The 16,879-nt window shown below is 32.5% G+C and overlaps 1 protein-coding gene across 2 annotated transcripts; it reads left to right on the top strand.

The window, feature by feature from the left end:
• Positions 1-6,652: 6,652 nt before the first annotated feature.
• LOC118035093 (uncharacterized) lies at positions 6,653-14,526 on the top strand. Of its 2 annotated transcripts, none has more exons than XM_073412104.1 (13): positions 6,653-7,039; positions 7,541-7,650; positions 7,731-7,841; positions 7,952-8,009; positions 8,706-8,795; positions 9,214-9,308; positions 9,878-9,928; positions 10,512-10,649; positions 11,043-11,100; positions 11,224-11,338; positions 11,465-11,534; positions 12,468-12,539; positions 14,152-14,526. In XM_073412104.1, exons 1-13 carry the CDS (start codon positions 6,844-6,846, stop codon positions 14,266-14,268), a joined length of 1,281 nt encoding a protein of 426 aa, XP_073268205.1. In that variant the 5' UTR covers positions 6,653-6,843; the 3' UTR covers positions 14,269-14,526. The 2 variants fall into 2 exon arrangements, with proteins under 2 accessions (XP_073268205.1, XP_034896471.1); XM_035040580.2 differs by having other exon boundaries at positions 6,659-7,039; positions 9,875-9,928.
• Positions 14,527-16,879: the final 2,353 nt, after the last annotated feature.

The following is a 16,879-nucleotide window of genomic DNA, read 5'->3' as shown; positions in this document are numbered from 1 at the left end:
GAAATGCGGGGAAAAAGGATAGAAGATGCTTGTGCTTTATCTGCTTGGCTGTTAATTGCGCGTGGGTCCCAGATACAATCAAAATTGCAAGCTGTTAAGGATGCTGTTGCTCCGTCCTAGAAGGTCAGAATCTTGCATCGAAGACAGCAAAAAAATCTTTTCCATTGGTGGCTTGCTGCCTTCCTTATCAACAATGGTGAAGCCGGTCTATTATGGGAACCGGGTTGTCCCTGTCCTCAGCCTTTCCTTTCTCGTTTATAGCTTTGTGTTCACGTTATAAGAAATATATATTTTTTCTTTCTGTAGGGTAACTTGCTTTTTTAATGGATTGAGTTTCTGTTATTATATTGATTCCAATCCCTAACTTTTGAATAAGTTGAGTTGATTTTCCACTTCCATAATTTTGTGCGAAAATAACTGACACATAAACTGCCCGTGACGTGTGGATGTTACGATTCAAATTTCCGAAGCCTGCGCTATTTAATTATTGTACGTGCTCAATTTAGTTATTGTAATAATATTAATAAAGTTTTTGAAACTTATAATTAGAGGGCAAAGACATTGTTGTTATTTTAAGATTAGAGAATTGAAGGCTGAAGTCATCCCATCAGGTTTAGAAACTCGTCGGTGCAACAAACAAGCTGACACGGGCACGAAAGGAATGCAAGGCGTACATGCCAGAAATGGTACAGAAATACACGCACACAAGAACACAGGCCACACCCAATGACAGGGGACAATATACATTTTACACACACGAAAGCAACCTATCATCAATAATTAATTAAAAGAAAAGCAAAATTAGACCCACCAAACTAATGTTTTATTCTTTATGGCTTATTACTGAAAATTCGTCACCACCAAACCAGTTTTTCGAACCCCACGATTTATTGTTTGCCCTAAGAAATAACAAAAGACGTGGCATGTCTTCGGCTTCCTTGGAAGGCCACGCAAGGAAGGTGGTGGCCCGGATCCCTCGTAAGTCGTAACAATGTCTCCAGCTAGGTTTTTCTCGGGCCATTCCATCTTAAGATTTTATTTTTATAATTATTAAAGTAAATACTTTTAGAAATTTTAAAATCAAAACTATAGAGTAAAAATATATATTTATTTAGCCAAAATTTAAATTTTTTATTCATGGAATTTATTTTATCTTAATGAAAAAATAGTTTTTTTTATTATCATCACGGTAATTTGAGTAAAAAATTAATGCAGTTAAAATAAATAATTATAAAAATTTAAATAGTTTAAATTCAATGGAAACAATGTTCTTTTAGTAAAAAAATCCCTCTTATTATTCATTTATTTTTTGTAGGAATATGTATTTTTTTTTTTTATCAAAAGCATGATATTTCGGCTGTTTTTATGTAATTGTATGAAAAGCAAAAGAATAATTTATTAAAAAAATATAAAAAGTATTTACAATAAAAAATAAAATAGATATCTTATTCTCATTTAATATCCATGAGTAATTATTTTTTAAAATATGCACATTAACTCATATATAATCATTCATAAAATAATCATTGATATTACCATAAAAAAACTCTAGCCTTATTTAAAAAATGGTATAATTAGATGGTTTTTGAGATGCCATTTTAATAATTTAATTTGAAAAGAATCAGGCTATAAAAAGAATCAAACAATTAAATAAATAAATAAAGGTGCAAGGTCTTAAGAAAAAGTTTTAAAACTCGCGCAAATGATGTGCCATCCACTTGAGCTATTATTATATAGAAAAAAAATAGATGAGATGACAAGTCGTCCAAGTGAGTAGCCAACATGTCACTCATTGTAAAAAATTCCAGCTATTTCTTATGATTGAAAAACCGGGTCGTCTAGATGATTTAGAACAGTAATTTCAATAATTTTCATCTTAAAAATTATAAGGATTTAAAAAAAAAAATTCAACCTAAAACACTATTTAATCAGTCTAAAAACTTAAGATCAAAACAAATTTTTTTTGAAGCCCTGATAAACTTTTTCCATCATGATTAAATGACAAAATCACATACAATGAACCTTTTTCTTCAAAACAAACTCATTAAAATCAATATTATTTTTATAAAAAAATCGAATGTAACCTTTCTCTTTCCTCTCCCTTTCCGGAGAAGTTTTTCTCTTATTCCTCAACATCCAAGAACTCTTCAAATGTAATAAAAATAAAATGTAGGATTAAAATATAAATATCTAGAATTACAGGGGACCAAATGAAAATAAAACTATCAAATCGAGGGACCATGTTGTAATTTGTAGCTCCATGTTTGAACGATGAATAGCAAATAAGTGCACGTCCTAAATCTTTTAGTTTCTTTGTTAAAAATAATATTAGAAAACTTTTTTCAAAAGATATGATTTGTTGTAACTCAATGATGTATCATCGTATTTTAAAATATCCATTTGCTTAAGAAACCCATGATTGAAAGGGCAAACAGGTGGTAACCCAACATGTCTTGGCTCAGTTATGTGCCGACTTCAAATGAATACCTAGCTAACTAATGGTCTTTTTAGATCTCTCATTGGCCTACGGAACTTCGTTTGTTTACTCTTATTATTCTCTGCATAAAATATTGAGGTAAAAAAAAAATTGCTTGTCTTTCAACACCTCTAGATATATAGAAATTTTATAAGGGCATAATATATTTTCATTAATATTATATAATATATAATAAATATTTATTTTTTATTAATAATATATAAAAAATATTTATTCATCATTAAATGCTAACAAAACAAAACAACTCTACAACTTAAAAAAAAAAAAAAAACTCATGAGTTATAAATATTTTATAAATTTCTTAACGATATTAGTTCAACAATCTAATAATTCATAATATTTTTTAATATATATGTTTTTAGAGATTATTTCTAATATATATATATATATATATATATATATATATATATATATTAAAATACTTAAACATGGTAGAGTTTTATTTTTTGAATTAATTTTATTTTTGTTTTACAAAAACCAAAATAATACTTGTAAAAAGTAACAAATGAATTTTTTTTTTATATAAAAAAATTAATTAATTCAAATAAAATTAATTCAAAATACTTAAACATGGTAGGGTTCTCAAGGAAAAAAAATATCTTATCTTATCCATTTCTCGATCTTTTAATTTATTAAATATCAGGCTCAAGCTACCAGCTATATGAGCCAAAGATAATAGATAAATTACCGGAATTAAAAAATTAACAGATTATTAATAACCAGGCCTTGCTGCGAAGCTGCTTTGATATTTTGCGATACTATCGCTTGTGATAAGAGTTAATTGTAGCAGAAACAGGTGTAATTATTGTGGGAAGTCAGTTTTCTGCAACCTGTTTGTTTTTTATTTTCAAATTATTTTTTTAAAAATAAAATTTTATTTTATTTTAAATTAATATTTTTTAAACTATCTAGTGATATTATTTTTTAAAAAATATTTTTAAATAAAAAATACTTTAAATAATTACAGAATTACTTGCTTTCTTTGAAAACTGTTGCTTTCTTATCAAAACAATTTTTAAGTACTTTTTGGGGAAAAAAAATCTGTTATTTTTTAATTTCACAGGTTGGCAGTTGAATTATAACTGATTGCAGGTCACACACACATGCGTACATTCAATGTATTCAAAGTTCAAACACTTCAAACTACAATGATTTCTTTGATTTTTATTTAAAAAATCCAACACAGCCTGGAAGATAACCTTGTGGCGTTCGAGGATAGAATGGATATTTCTAAATCCTCCGTGAACCCATTCTAGTACATGGAATCACAGATAACATGTAGACAAGTCCAAGCCAACTACTAATTCAAGGGAGACATGTAGCCAAATAAAGTTTGAGATTATGACAATAATGATAATTTAAAATATTTTTTTTATTTAAAAATATATTAAAATAAAAATTTTTTATTTTTAAAAAATTAATTTTAGCATCACCATAATATAAAAACATTAAAAAATTACTTTAAACAAAAAAATTCAAAATTTAAGAGATCATATACAAAAGTGTTAAAAAAATACAAAAATGTTAAAAAAATCACACAATCCACACCCAGAATCTCTAAGTATGTTAGGGTAGTGTTTGGTTAAAAATTTAAAATTTTGTTTTGTTTGAAATTAATTTTTTATATTTCAGATTATTTTTATTTAAAAAATAATAATTTTAATATATTTTTAAATAAAAATATTTTATATCACAATTATTACATCACTCCTACAGATAATAGTTTCATTTGTAACATTTTCAGGGGGAAAAAACGACATTTTTTTGTCGCCCCCCCCCCCCCCCCCTTGAATATGGAACATGGATATCAAGCCGTGCTGGCTAGAGTCTTCAGATTGAGTGGGGCCTAGTTCTTGACTTCTTTCCACCCTGGAACGCCTTGGAGATGAGCTTGCAAGTATGTTCGCTCGGACGGAATAAATCCCAGAACAAAAACGTGTTGGGATTTGGACAAATCTTGTAGCCTTCCCTGCCACGTTGTAGCAATCCCATTAACAAAAACGTGTTATTATATTTTTAATCTTTTGTTTATGGTCTTAAGAGACAGCTGATGAATTACGATAGCTTGCTCGAATAGCTCGAGATCTCTGTACGGTGTCATAAGCAGCACCAAAGACACCAACCGCACCGGGCAATTTAACGGGCATATTAGCTGATCAAGCTTTCCAATCCCTTGCTATATTTCATGAACATCAACTTCATCTTTCCGGAACATTTGTCAACCGGTGCACCTGGCAAGAGGGGGCCTCGCTGGAATACGCCCAACGGGCCGGCCTAGTGAAAATAGAGCGATCCGGCGAGCACCAAGCTTTGTAAATTTGATTGATCAAATTCCCAGCTTGTGCTAGCATGGCTTGCACGTAGGTAATATAACCTCATATAATAATTTAAACTATTGAATTAAAATGATTTTTAGATATAATATCAAAATTTTAATGATCAAACGGTCACGAATTTAAATATTATTATTTTTATTTATTTTGATAAAAATTAAAATATAAAATAACATAAACTTGTATAAATTTTAATTTAAAAAATTTTTACTTAAAAAAATATATTAAAAAATAATATAAATATATTCTTAACCTCATTAAATGAGATGGTTCTTTTACTATCAGTATGCAGAGCTGGGGCGCCATAATATAGGAATTTGTGAAAATGTCACTCGATCCTGATTCCACAAAGAACCAAGATTTTTCGACCAGGTTTATGTCGATCAGATTCTGCTTTACTTGGTGTTTGATCTTTGTTACAGAGATTGCTTTCGAAAATTTGTGTTTAGTTAAAAGTGAAATGACAAGAACTTGGTCAAATTGCGTGACTATATACGCGTGTCGATTCCAAGTCATGAAACGTGGGGTTATATGCAATTTTCTTATGTCATTTAATTGTTTTATTCCTTTTTTTTTTTTTTTCGTGGGCTAAGGTAATGAGGTACTGAATCTATGGCAAAATTTCCATGCTTCATGTCGCGTCATCATTACAGTTCATTGATAAAAAAAAAACAAAAAAAACTAAAAGATGGAATTCTAACTCTCTTTTCTTTTGTAAGACATTATTCATTAATTCAATTTCTTATAGTGGTTTTTTTTCTGTTTTTTATTTTTATGTTTTTCAACCAATACTTTATTTTTTAATATTAAATTTATTTTTTATTAAATTATTTTAACCTTGAGCAGATAATTATTAAAATAATTGTTGGGCTAGTTTGAATCTTAATATTCCACCAATGCATGAAAAAATCTAATATAATTTTAAGGTTGAATTATATGGTTACTAATATAATGATTATAAAAGGTTTACATGATTATTAATTTCAAGATTTATAAAATTAGTCGAGATACGCACGCAAGCTAATATGAACATCCACATTAATAGACAAAGAAAAAAAACCTTTACCTAACATAATATAGTTTTTCTTTGTTTAATTAACTCAGCATGATCCATTATAGTATAAAAAGCCTTTCTCTCGGAGATCTTCGACATCATTTTTTATTTTTGTGTAAGGAGATTTTGTTATTTTGAATCATGTAGAGGGCAGGAAAAGATCAGACTATATAAACTTTTTTTCACATAAAACTGCCAATTAACTATATGTAACGCAAGAAAGAAGAAAGAAGACGAGCCATTCTCTGGAATTCACATATGAATTTGGGGTATTTACTCATTGTTTTTTTAAATATTTTTTACTTAAACATATATTAAAATAATTTTTTTTTATTTTTAAAATTTATTTTTAACATTAACCCATAAAAAAATATAAAAAACACAAAAATATATTAATTTAAAATATATTTTTTAATTTTTTTAAAATACAAATATAAACAGTTCAGACGACAACTTATGTGATACATACATACATATATATATATATAATATGTATGTATGTATGTATGTAAAATTTTAAATAAAAATACTCTTAAATTAGCTTCTAATCATTATCAATCAAAATTAAATATTTTCTTCGTCAATTGGATTTTAATCAAACCATCCACGCGTCTGAATTTCAAAAATCTTCTTAATTTTACAAATAACGTTTCATTGATAACACCGGGCCTTTAAGAGATTGAAAATAAGTAATAACATGTTCAATTTATGAATCCAATCTAAATAAATAGTACGGTGCCCAACTAAAACAATTTATAGCGTTTCGAGTAGGGTTTTTAATACTATCAATGAGTCTCATGTTCGATCCTTGATGTAGGTTAGCTGTGATGCGAAAGGAAAAATAGTTCTTAAGCTTAGGGATACGACGTCGTGGATATACAAGAGTATTATTCAAGGACACTTCGGTTTGTTGTCCCACTGTTTCCTCCTTCTTACACTGTTCTGCTCTAGTAGTAGACATGGGAGAGAGAAAGATGAGCAGCGGCAGCAGGCTAGTGAAAGAAGGAGAAGATATATGGGCAAAAGCCACAAAAGCAGCAGATGATCTCTACATTCTGAGGGACACATATTTCCCACCAAACCCACTTGACAAAATCTCCAAATTACAATCCCAATCCGATCTCTCTCTCAACCTCCTCGATTCCATTCCTCTTGGTGGGTTCTCTTTCTCTCTCGCATCAATCCTGATAATTAAAAAAATATACCTGTTCAATCAAATGTTGGGAACTTGGATTTTGTGCTTGTTGATCGGGAATTTTAAAAGGGTTGTGATAATTTCAATGACCCTTTTGTTCTTGAGCATTAAATCTCTTCGTATCTTTTGATATGGGTACTGAGGTGGCTTCCCCCCCCCCTCTCATGGAACAGTGCTTGTTGGAAAATGTTCTTGTTCTTTCTCAATTTAATGAACTAACAAATAGGAAACAAGTACTGGTTAGTGATGATGAAGATTTTTCTTTTGCTTGCTTAAATAATGTCTCCTAGTTTGATGAATGTGCCTGCAGTTTCCACTTCTTTTAAGACCTTCTGACTCTTAAATTTTCAATTCCTGTGGAATTGATGCATGTTTAATTAGTTGTTGCTGGCCTTCATTCTACAAAGCGTATCTTAATTTTCTTATTGATATGTTTGGTGAAAAAACTGTTTTTTTCATAGAATATAGGAAATCACCTGTGCAACGAGCGACATATGAATATCTGAGAGGCAAGTTGTTGGATGTAGTACCTGAATACAACAAAGAAGCTGAGGACCACCTCTCTAAAGCTGTGAGTTCCATTTAGTTTTGGGTGTAATAATGCTTAGTTTGAGGTCCATTGTTGGGAACTGACTTAATTCATTTCCCCAGGTTAAGTTGAATCCATCACTTGCAGATGCTTGGCTGTGTTTGGGAAACTGCATCTGGAAGAAGGGAGATTTACCTTCAGCAAAAAATTGCTTCAATCTTGCACTAAGTAAGGTTAGTTGTGATTTCAATTGCTAGGTTTTATAAGTTTTTACAAACATTTAATCCTTTTATCATGCTTGATGTTTAGATACTGATGGATATTCTTGCTGGCTGATGTGCAGGGGGCAAACAAGAAGATACTTTGTCTGTTATCAATGCTTGAAAGAAGAATGGCCCAAGGCGAGGATTTCAAGTTTTTTTATTTCCTTCTTTTTACCCTCTTCAAACCTTTAGCCTCTCTGGCGTTTTGTAAAAGCATACATAGGATTTGTTATTGGTTTGCTCATTTATAATACGTGCATATTTAGTTTTGGGCCCAAATAGATGAGTTGAATGGTAAATTCTATTGCAATTAGTTTAATTCCTCATTTCACTTTTTTCCTTGTGTCTTCTAACTGTATTAACCTACCCAAAAAACCTAATTCATTAAGTTGGTAGTTCTGACCCACACATCATGAAGTGTACGTGACACATGTAGCTGTCTAATAGTTATAACACTTTATCTAAGCCTTAGCGGTGGACAAAATTGCTTGGCAATCAAAACGTCTTCTATGATTTTGAAGTTTCATTTTCTATCATCATACTGTCAGCTGGTTATAGGTTGGAAGTGCTAATGTGGCTGAAAACTTAATCCTTTCACAAATTAATTTCCCTGCAGTGGATGTATTTTGAGTTAAAAAAACTTTGTGTAACATGTATTTTCTTGTCAAAGACCACCATGAAATTCTGTTAATTGCCAGCCTTCAGGACTTGAGCTACAGCCCTAAATTAATGAATTAAATTCAGAGCCTGAAAACTTGCAAGAAAAAGGTTTGTAATCTGACTTTAGCGTGCTTGAATACAGACATTCACCATAGTTTTCTTCCCCTGATGTAGGTTCTGAAAATCAGGCACAAATTGTTGAGGAAAGCATTCAACATGCCAAGGATGCGATCACTTTGGATGTCAAGGATGGAAACTCTTGGTGTAAGATCTTACGTCAAATCAAATCAAATCATATTGTTTGCTTTTTTTCCAATATTTTTTATATTTGTTTACAATACCAGTTCTTACAATATATTCAACATTTTGTAATGGCATGAAAATTGAAGGTATGTGTCTGGTGTTTGCTTGCCATCTGTATCACTAGCTGAATCTTGAAGGGTAGTTACTGATTTCAAGCATTTTTTCATGTTGCCTTCTAAGAAACATTGAGCTCCATATGCATATGCATATGCATATATATATATATATATATTATATATATATATATATATATATTTGTATGATGACTGTGCTGCCTGTCCCTGCCCCCCTGGCCACACACGCTTGTAATTTTTTTTTTTTAGTGATTATGTTAGCCTCCGTACCATTGACAATTTGACATTGTTTCATCTTTTTACAGACAACCTTGGAAATGCATGCTTGACAAGTTTTTTTGTGACTGGGGCATGGGATCACAGCAAGCTCCTACAGTCTTTAAAAGCATACCAAAATGCTGTAAGTGTGGAGACTGTGAAGTCTCCTTTTTTAAACCATTTGATGATCAGTGATGGATCTCTTAAAGATTAATTGAAGGTTGATTGATCCAAACCTCCGCTGAACTTTTTGTCAGAAGGAACTTGTTCCCTAACTCTTTAAATTCTTGATTTTGATCCTTGCACTAGTTTTTCTGGAATGCTCTACGAGGCTTCCATTCATTAATAAACAGAATGTTACTCATGGTTCCATAAGATCTTGTACCTTGTCTTTTAAAAGGATAAATCACGTGGCTATCACATGTTGATTTTAGTTTGTTAATTCTAAAAAATAAATACTATTGTGACCAAAATCAAATTTAGAAGTTAATGACTAAGTTCCTGTTGAAGGGATGTTTGGACCAATTAACCCCTTTTTAAATATGAGTTGATTAAACGAAGTGATTACTTGTGAATCATGATTCATTTTGCATTGCTTACAAGCATTTTGTATTTTCTACAAGTCTCTGTTGAGTAGATTCTTAATTTGTTTCAGATCAGCTACTGTGAATTTTGTCCTCTACTAAGTCAGTTAATAATTTATCTCAGGAGAAAGATGAGAGGATGGAGTCCAATCCAGACCTATATTTCAACTGTGCCACTGTAAGTTAAAAATTCCTCATTTAATCGATTGATCAGAAACAACTTTCTCAAATGATGACATTGTCTTGAAGTTTCTAGAAATTCATGGGATGAAGTGTAATCTTTCTTTGAAATGCATACACCAATCTCCATCTGCATCGCTGATCAACATTGGTGATAAACTGCAATGAAAGCTCTTTTAATTTTAGGCCTCTAATGGTTAGGTGAAAAGGATAAGAAAGATGAATTAATAAATTTAGGAGTAGGAATGAAACTTATTTTGAATTGGTGGCCAAAAACTCTCCATTAGCATTTTCATTTTGCACTGGTCATCTTGATTTGGTATGCAAGAAACTGAGAGATTGAAGAGGATGCTCCTAGATTATTTGGTAATGTACAAGTATTGTAGGCTCTGCTTGAAAATTCAAGGGAACAATAAATTCACTTGATGAAGACTTAATGAGAGCAATAAATTCACTTGCTTAATGGTGAATTTGACTTAACAATTCCATTGCTTAGGTAGAGCTTCCAAATTTTTATTCAGGTGACAAGTGCTGCTCAGCTACTTATACCATAATACCATCTAAGGAATTCCTCTTTGCAGGTAAACCACTATCTAGAGAATTATGAAAGGGCCCTTAGTGGGTTTGAAGCTGCTGCCTTGAAGGATCCTAGTCTCAATGCTACCGAGGAGGTTCAAAAGATGGTTAATCTTCTTGATAAGTTGGAGAATCTGTTGAGGGTATTGCATTTTTTTTTAATGTTAGTTGTTATGGAAACATGGCACTCTTAGTTGCTGCTTCATTGCAATTTTAATATGCTCTTTCATAATAGCATGATTTCACCTGTCATTTTAAAGTATTTGTGTTCGTAAAAATAATGGTAAGGGAAAAGAAACAGAAAGAGCATTTGGGAATCCATGAATGTTAGTTACATTTGTGAGTGCTTTGCTTAAACTAAGAAGCTAAGAAGATTTTATGTAACAATCTTTAATCTCAAAAAGCATAGTTTAACTTTACAAGTTGTGTTAACCTTTCCTTTATGTCAGATCTCACATAAAGTGTGTGTGTGTGTTTGTGTGAATGCTCCCTTTCTTCTGAGATTCAGCTGATTCTTTTGATGTTTGAATTTATAGGGCCAGGCTAGAACTAAACGACTTGCTTCTTTGGCATCATCTCTAGCTGCTGTTAATTGTAAGTTAACCGACTCTTTTGTGTTTTTTCTTGATGGTACACTTCAGTTCTGAGTGATCATGCATTTTTTCCTTTCTCAAATGGAATGTACTAATCATTGTTGCATGCCTTTTCACCTGTAAGTGAATTCTTCGTATAAAAGAGCCTCTGTAGATCAGTTGTCAGAGGGCCTGAACAGAGCAGTAGCAATAGTGGGAAAAGTGCTTTTCTTTGTCAAGCAAGAGAATGCCACTCCCCTGTAAGCCTCTTCCAAAACCACCTATGTAAATCCATGCTACTCTTGGATTCAATTTGTGTTATTTTATCAGTGAAACATTATTAGTTTTGCTTTTCAGTGTTTCATAGTGTCTCTTTCTCTCTGCAGATACTATTTGGTGTGTGATTCTAATCAAATATGCTTTGTTCTATCGGTGTATGGGATGCGCAATGATGCAGTAAGAGTTACCTGCTTCATTCAATGTGTTTCCTTCTTCTCTTTCTAGTCTTCTTCTCTACTGTTTTTATAATCCTCAGAGAGTTTAGGTTTCATATGAATAGTGGAATACAGTATAGTATGAGGAAATATTCTTTGGTTGGACAGTCATGGAAAAACAGGAACTACCAAACTTGCCTTCAAAACTTTGGGCAAAGCATGAAGGATGAGACAGACAGCAACACTATTTAAATCATCCAATCTTTATTACATGGGAAAATGCCAATTATAGAAGAAATGCAGCTGATTTTTTTTTCTTCTGGGTAACATGTTTTTTAAGGGATGATTCCATTATGATACCCTTCTCTAGATGATCATTTCCCCCCATTTCTAACAGTTGAGAGTATCCTCTGACCTGCTTTCCCCCACTGAGACAAAGTCTATCCCTGGTTTAGTATTAAGCAGGCCATCCACATCCCGATGGTTCATTCCCAAGAAATTGTTTTTTCAGTTAATTATTTGACATCTAATCAATACTTTCAAGCTGTTGCTTGTTCTGGAAAACCTTAAAAAATTTGATCAAATTCATCTCCTCGTTTTCTTCTTAGAAGAACATCATTTTTTTGTGACAACTTGCTCTAGCAAGTTGTATTCAGTTTTGAGGGAAGCCATAACTGAAAAAGTAGGTAGCTATTGTCATCAGATCATCTCTGTGTGTGTTTAAAGAGTAGAAAAGGAAAGGGGTGTTTGGGCTGGCAAGCATTCTCCAATGTATTCTAGAGGTCCCCCTTGCATCAGTAACAATTCATACTCCTGTAAATCTCAAAATCATGAGACTTAATAAGCCGATTGAGCTCAATCTTGCACTAAATTCAGCAAACAAAAACTCTTGCTGTTGTCTTTATAACCTGTTCAAAAATATATTACTGCTGATGATAGTTCTTTCTGCTCACAGATAAAAGAAGGAGATCAGCTAACACTTTTGGAGCCTTATTACCATTATGTTGATTTTTCTTGGAAGGGAAAGGTATATTCTCTCTCATATTTAGAACATTTTTCTTCATTTTGGTACAGATATCAATCCAGAATCTCACATGCCTTGAAAGCATATTGTTCCACTGCCTGTTTTTTAATAACCATCTGAATATGGAAAGAGAAAAGTTAGATGGCTATAGCATAAAAAATAACACTTCTCTATCTTCCTTACTTTATTAACTCGATGCAGATGTTGGCACCCATGACTTTCATGATCATAATTTTACAATTTAGAGTCACGTGCATAATTTCTTTCCTTCTTACATTGATTTTCCCTTAGTCCCCTAGCTGGTCATCCCATCATTATCAGGGCCCAGGCACAAATCTCTCTCCTCTTTCTAGTATTGTCTTGAACCCAGTTTCTTAAAATTTCTCTCAACCCATTTTTAAACTCTGGTGTATTTGCATGTTAATTACGAGGTTTAGCATATAAATGATGCAGGCATCAATGACCAATTGCATGAAGCTCTCAGAGTCTTGTTCTCCAATAGACAAACACTGTAGCAATACAATTTACCAAATCTAGGTGTAAATGGTTAAGCATATGATTGTTATGTTCTTTCAAAGGTTTAAGGTTAAGGTTTTTGCTCGAGGTGGTGGTGATGGTGAAAGACTTGAAAATGGGTATATTTGGGGGCTTTAGTTCTGAGGAGAGTTGAGATGATCCAAGTGGAATTAACAAGGACACAGGATGAACCCTGTCGCCACAAGCTTTGAGATTGAGGTTTGATAGCTACTCTTGGTTGATTTCTGCTGATCTTGACCCAGCCTCGCTGTTTACTGCTTTGACACTCTGATTTAGACTCGAAAATGGGTATATTTTGGGGCTTTAGTCCTGTGGAGAGTTGAGATGATCCACGTGGAAATAACAAGGACGCAGGATCATACCTGTCACCACAAGCTTTGAGGTTGAGGTTTGATAGCTACTCTTGATTCATGTCTGCTGACCTATTAGATATCAGACTCAGCCTCTCTGTTTACTGCTCTGATTCAGTCTTGTTTTGGCTGCTCAAAATCCCACGTCCACTAGGCAAGCCCTGTCACTACTGCCATCCTGCTATATATTTGACCCAGCCTCTCTAGTTATTAGCTCTGATGTAGTTTCCATCAAATTAGATTTATTTCTCTTACTCAAAATCTAACTGTGCTCTAGGTAAAAAGGCATCTCCTCACAATATCTTTTACAAGTAACAGGTTGTGGCTTACATTAGCTAGTCTTTTGAGTTAGCTAAAAAAATTGATGCGAGCCTCAAGAATTTAGATGATATTCATGCATTGACCAATATGTGGTACACCATGGTGGCCGTGTTAGCATTTAGATGGGTGTTTGACAACAAGGCAAGGGAAGTTTGTCAGGGAAGGGACGAAGGATCAATTAGAACAAAAATAGGCATTAGGTTGGACTAGTGAAACCATGAACGCATTGGGTGGGTGCAACACCATACATCACTCTTTGGTAGTAAAACATCATTTTGAAACCACGTTGATCTACTTTGACAAGACACGTTTCCATCCCCTGGAATATTTTGCTCTTTCCTTGTAATGACAATGATGATGAATGATGATCTGATTCCTGATTTTTGCTTCTGTGTCTATTTAAACAGCATTACAATTTCAAATCAGTTCGTGTGGATTTCACAGAGCAAGTTCTTGTGAATGGAAAAGTTCTCTCTTCTCATCATGCTGTTCGTTCATCAATTTATGCTCAACATAAACCATGAACTGTTGTTTCAAGTAGTAGATTTTGTGAGTTGTGTACTTAATGAGGTTTTGCTGTTTTCTCATTGATTTGTTTCCTGTGTGGCTGTAAATAGATTAGGTGTTAGAGAAAGAAAGAGAATAACATGAGCATGGATTCTTGGTCAAGTCAAAAGTCAAAGCCATGTCGGCCAATTAAAACAGAAAATATACAATTTACATTGTATTGGATCTTCACGTGTTTGATATAATTGATGGATCTTTCTGCTTGCCCTTTTTTACTTGAGGTTGTGAACTTGTGAGTGATTGTTTCTTGCTCAATCAAGTTGCAATGGCGAACATTATAGAAATTTTAAAAAGTCCTAGGTTGTTCAAATTAGCTCCTTGTGTGCATCAAATTATAAAAGAAGAACAAGTCAAACCCTGGTCTGCATGAATCCAAAACCTCCAACAAGTCACTATGGAAGCTTATATTTTCACTTCTTGATTGGTCTGTTTGGATGGCAGAAACCACACTTTTTTTTTTTTTTTTGAGATTCTATAAACATTTCTAATCTCGGTCCCTGGTAATAATGATCAAAACTGTATGAGAGGAGGCCCTCATAAGGAGCATAAGCAGGAGTGGGTTCCTAGTAAAAATTCGGAAGTGATTCTTGAGAAGCCAAATTTGAAATTCAACTGGTTAATTCATTTGAGGTTCTTTCACTGCCTGATCAATTGGAAAATGGGGGGAATGCTGAAGATAGTAACAAGAATGGGATCGATTGCAGAACTGTTGCAGCTGATTTCTCTCATGATAAGTAGAACGAACATCATCTTCTATGCTGTTAATAGCGGATAAAACTACAGAAGTTGTGACTGAAGATGTCTCTTGTTCTATGATTGAAGTTGACATCCCAAGCTCCTGTTATGATTAATATTGTTAAAAGCCTCTCCCAGGATAGACTAGATTGGCTGCTAGTGGAGTGAATGCCATCTTGCAACAATTGAAAAAGGAAGGAACAGTAAGAAGAATAGCAGGAATGATCAGCCTGCAAGTCTCTCAAAGACAGATGAGAGTAAAGTTTCTTCTCCTCACCATTCAAATGGTTTAACTTCCTCACCTGGAACACTAGGGAGTATCCGTTTAGGAGGAGTGCCTTAGTTTTTGTTTTTAAGTTCATTTTAAAAATGTATTTATTGAAAAAATATTAATTTTTTTTTGATAATTTTAACATGCTAATATAATGTAAACAATAATAAAAAAAAATCTAAAAACAAAATTATTTTAATAAATTTTTAAATAAAAAATATTTTTTAAAAAAATATCCTTCATGTAATATCAAATACTCATAGAATATGCTGACGCAAGTAGATTGTGTTTTAAGCTTAAAGTTGGTATTCCGGGTAAAATTGCCAAAGTCTGAGGCCATCGCTGATATATTTGATGTTTGGGAGTGGTCATAACTATGAATTTTCTCAACTGGGTTTGGATTATTATTTGGAAGAAGCATTCTAATCTTCTTGTTCTTAGCAGGCATAGTCAATTTGTTCTCTGTCAAATACTCGATTCATCAGGGAGTTACATATTTGTGATTGTACTTTTGTATATGGCTCTTACATCTTACGTGAAAGAGTCCTCACCACGAAGGACTTCCACAGTCATCATCTTCGCCTTCAACCTCATGCGTGGCAGCTTCATCGTCAAGGCCCCTGACCTCCGTTTTAGCTTATGATGATCAGTTGGAAGGGACATGAATGGAACTCTGAAATCTTGTGTTTCCTCTTTCCTGTAAAGCATGGTGCAGGCCATTAACTGAGTTTCTGATAGTTTAGTGTTCATTGATATGAAAGTGTTTTTTCTTGCTTTGATGGGCAGCTATATATATATGTTTGATTTTCTAGTTGTTTTTTTCCTCGAAGTGCTTTGTTACTTGATATTCCAAGTATAAAATTAAATATTTTAATGTATTGATAGCTAAGAGATTCAATTAACCTCTTCTATTTTCGAAATGATTGGTGTGTCCTTGTTTCATATTACCTTTTTCTTTTTTTGTTTTTCTTCCTCTTTCATCAAGACTCTTAACATATAATATCATGGGATATTGACACAGCTTTCTCCCTTTTTTTTTATTTCTTTTCCTGAATATGAAATATCAAAACTATCCATTTCTTGTAGAAGGCAAGAAAAGCAAATTAAAGGCAAACAAAAATGATAAGGTCTAAAGTGAAAAAAAAAAACCGAATGGGACCTTTTTTTTTTTTTTTTTTTTTTTTTTTTTTTTTTTTTCACTTTAGCCCCTTTATAGCCCAAAGCTTTGTCTCATTTTAAAGAGGAGAGGTTAAAGTGGAAAAAAAAAAAATCCCTAATTCGTCATAGGCTAAAATGTTCAATCATGGAGCCAAAAATTTCAGAAGAAAAAAACATTAGGCTAGTGCTTATCCAAATCTAAAAATAACAAATTTAATAACTTACTAAACTTATATATACGAGTTAATATATAATTAAGTTTAGTATTCAGCTAAACTCAAAATAAAATCTAGCATATTACAGTGAATTCAGTGTTTAACTTAATATAAAGATAATACGTCTCTTGTTTGAGAATATAATTGTGGTTATTTTTTAAAATACTTTTCATTTAGAAATATATTATA

This window comes from Populus alba, chromosome 10 (genome assembly GCF_005239225.2).
Source record: "Populus alba chromosome 10, ASM523922v2, whole genome shotgun sequence".
NCBI lineage: Eukaryota > Viridiplantae > Streptophyta > Magnoliopsida > Malpighiales > Salicaceae > Populus > Populus alba.
This window is presented reverse-complemented; position numbering and strand designations above follow the sequence as displayed.

Bases quoted from the DNA above. Each gene is read 5' to 3' on its own strand.
- LOC118035093 (XM_035040580.2), top strand. From the start codon at position 6,844: ATGGGAGAGAGAAAGATGAGCAGCGGCAGCAGGCTAGTGAAAGAAGGA. The intron at 9,309-9,874 runs GTAAGTGTGGAG...AATTTATCTCAG, and splicing joins TAAAAGCATACCAAAATGCT to GAGAAAGATGAGAGGATGGA. The intron at 10,650-11,042 runs GTATTGCATTTT...TTGAATTTATAG, and splicing joins AGTTGGAGAATCTGTTGAGG to GGCCAGGCTAGAACTAAACG.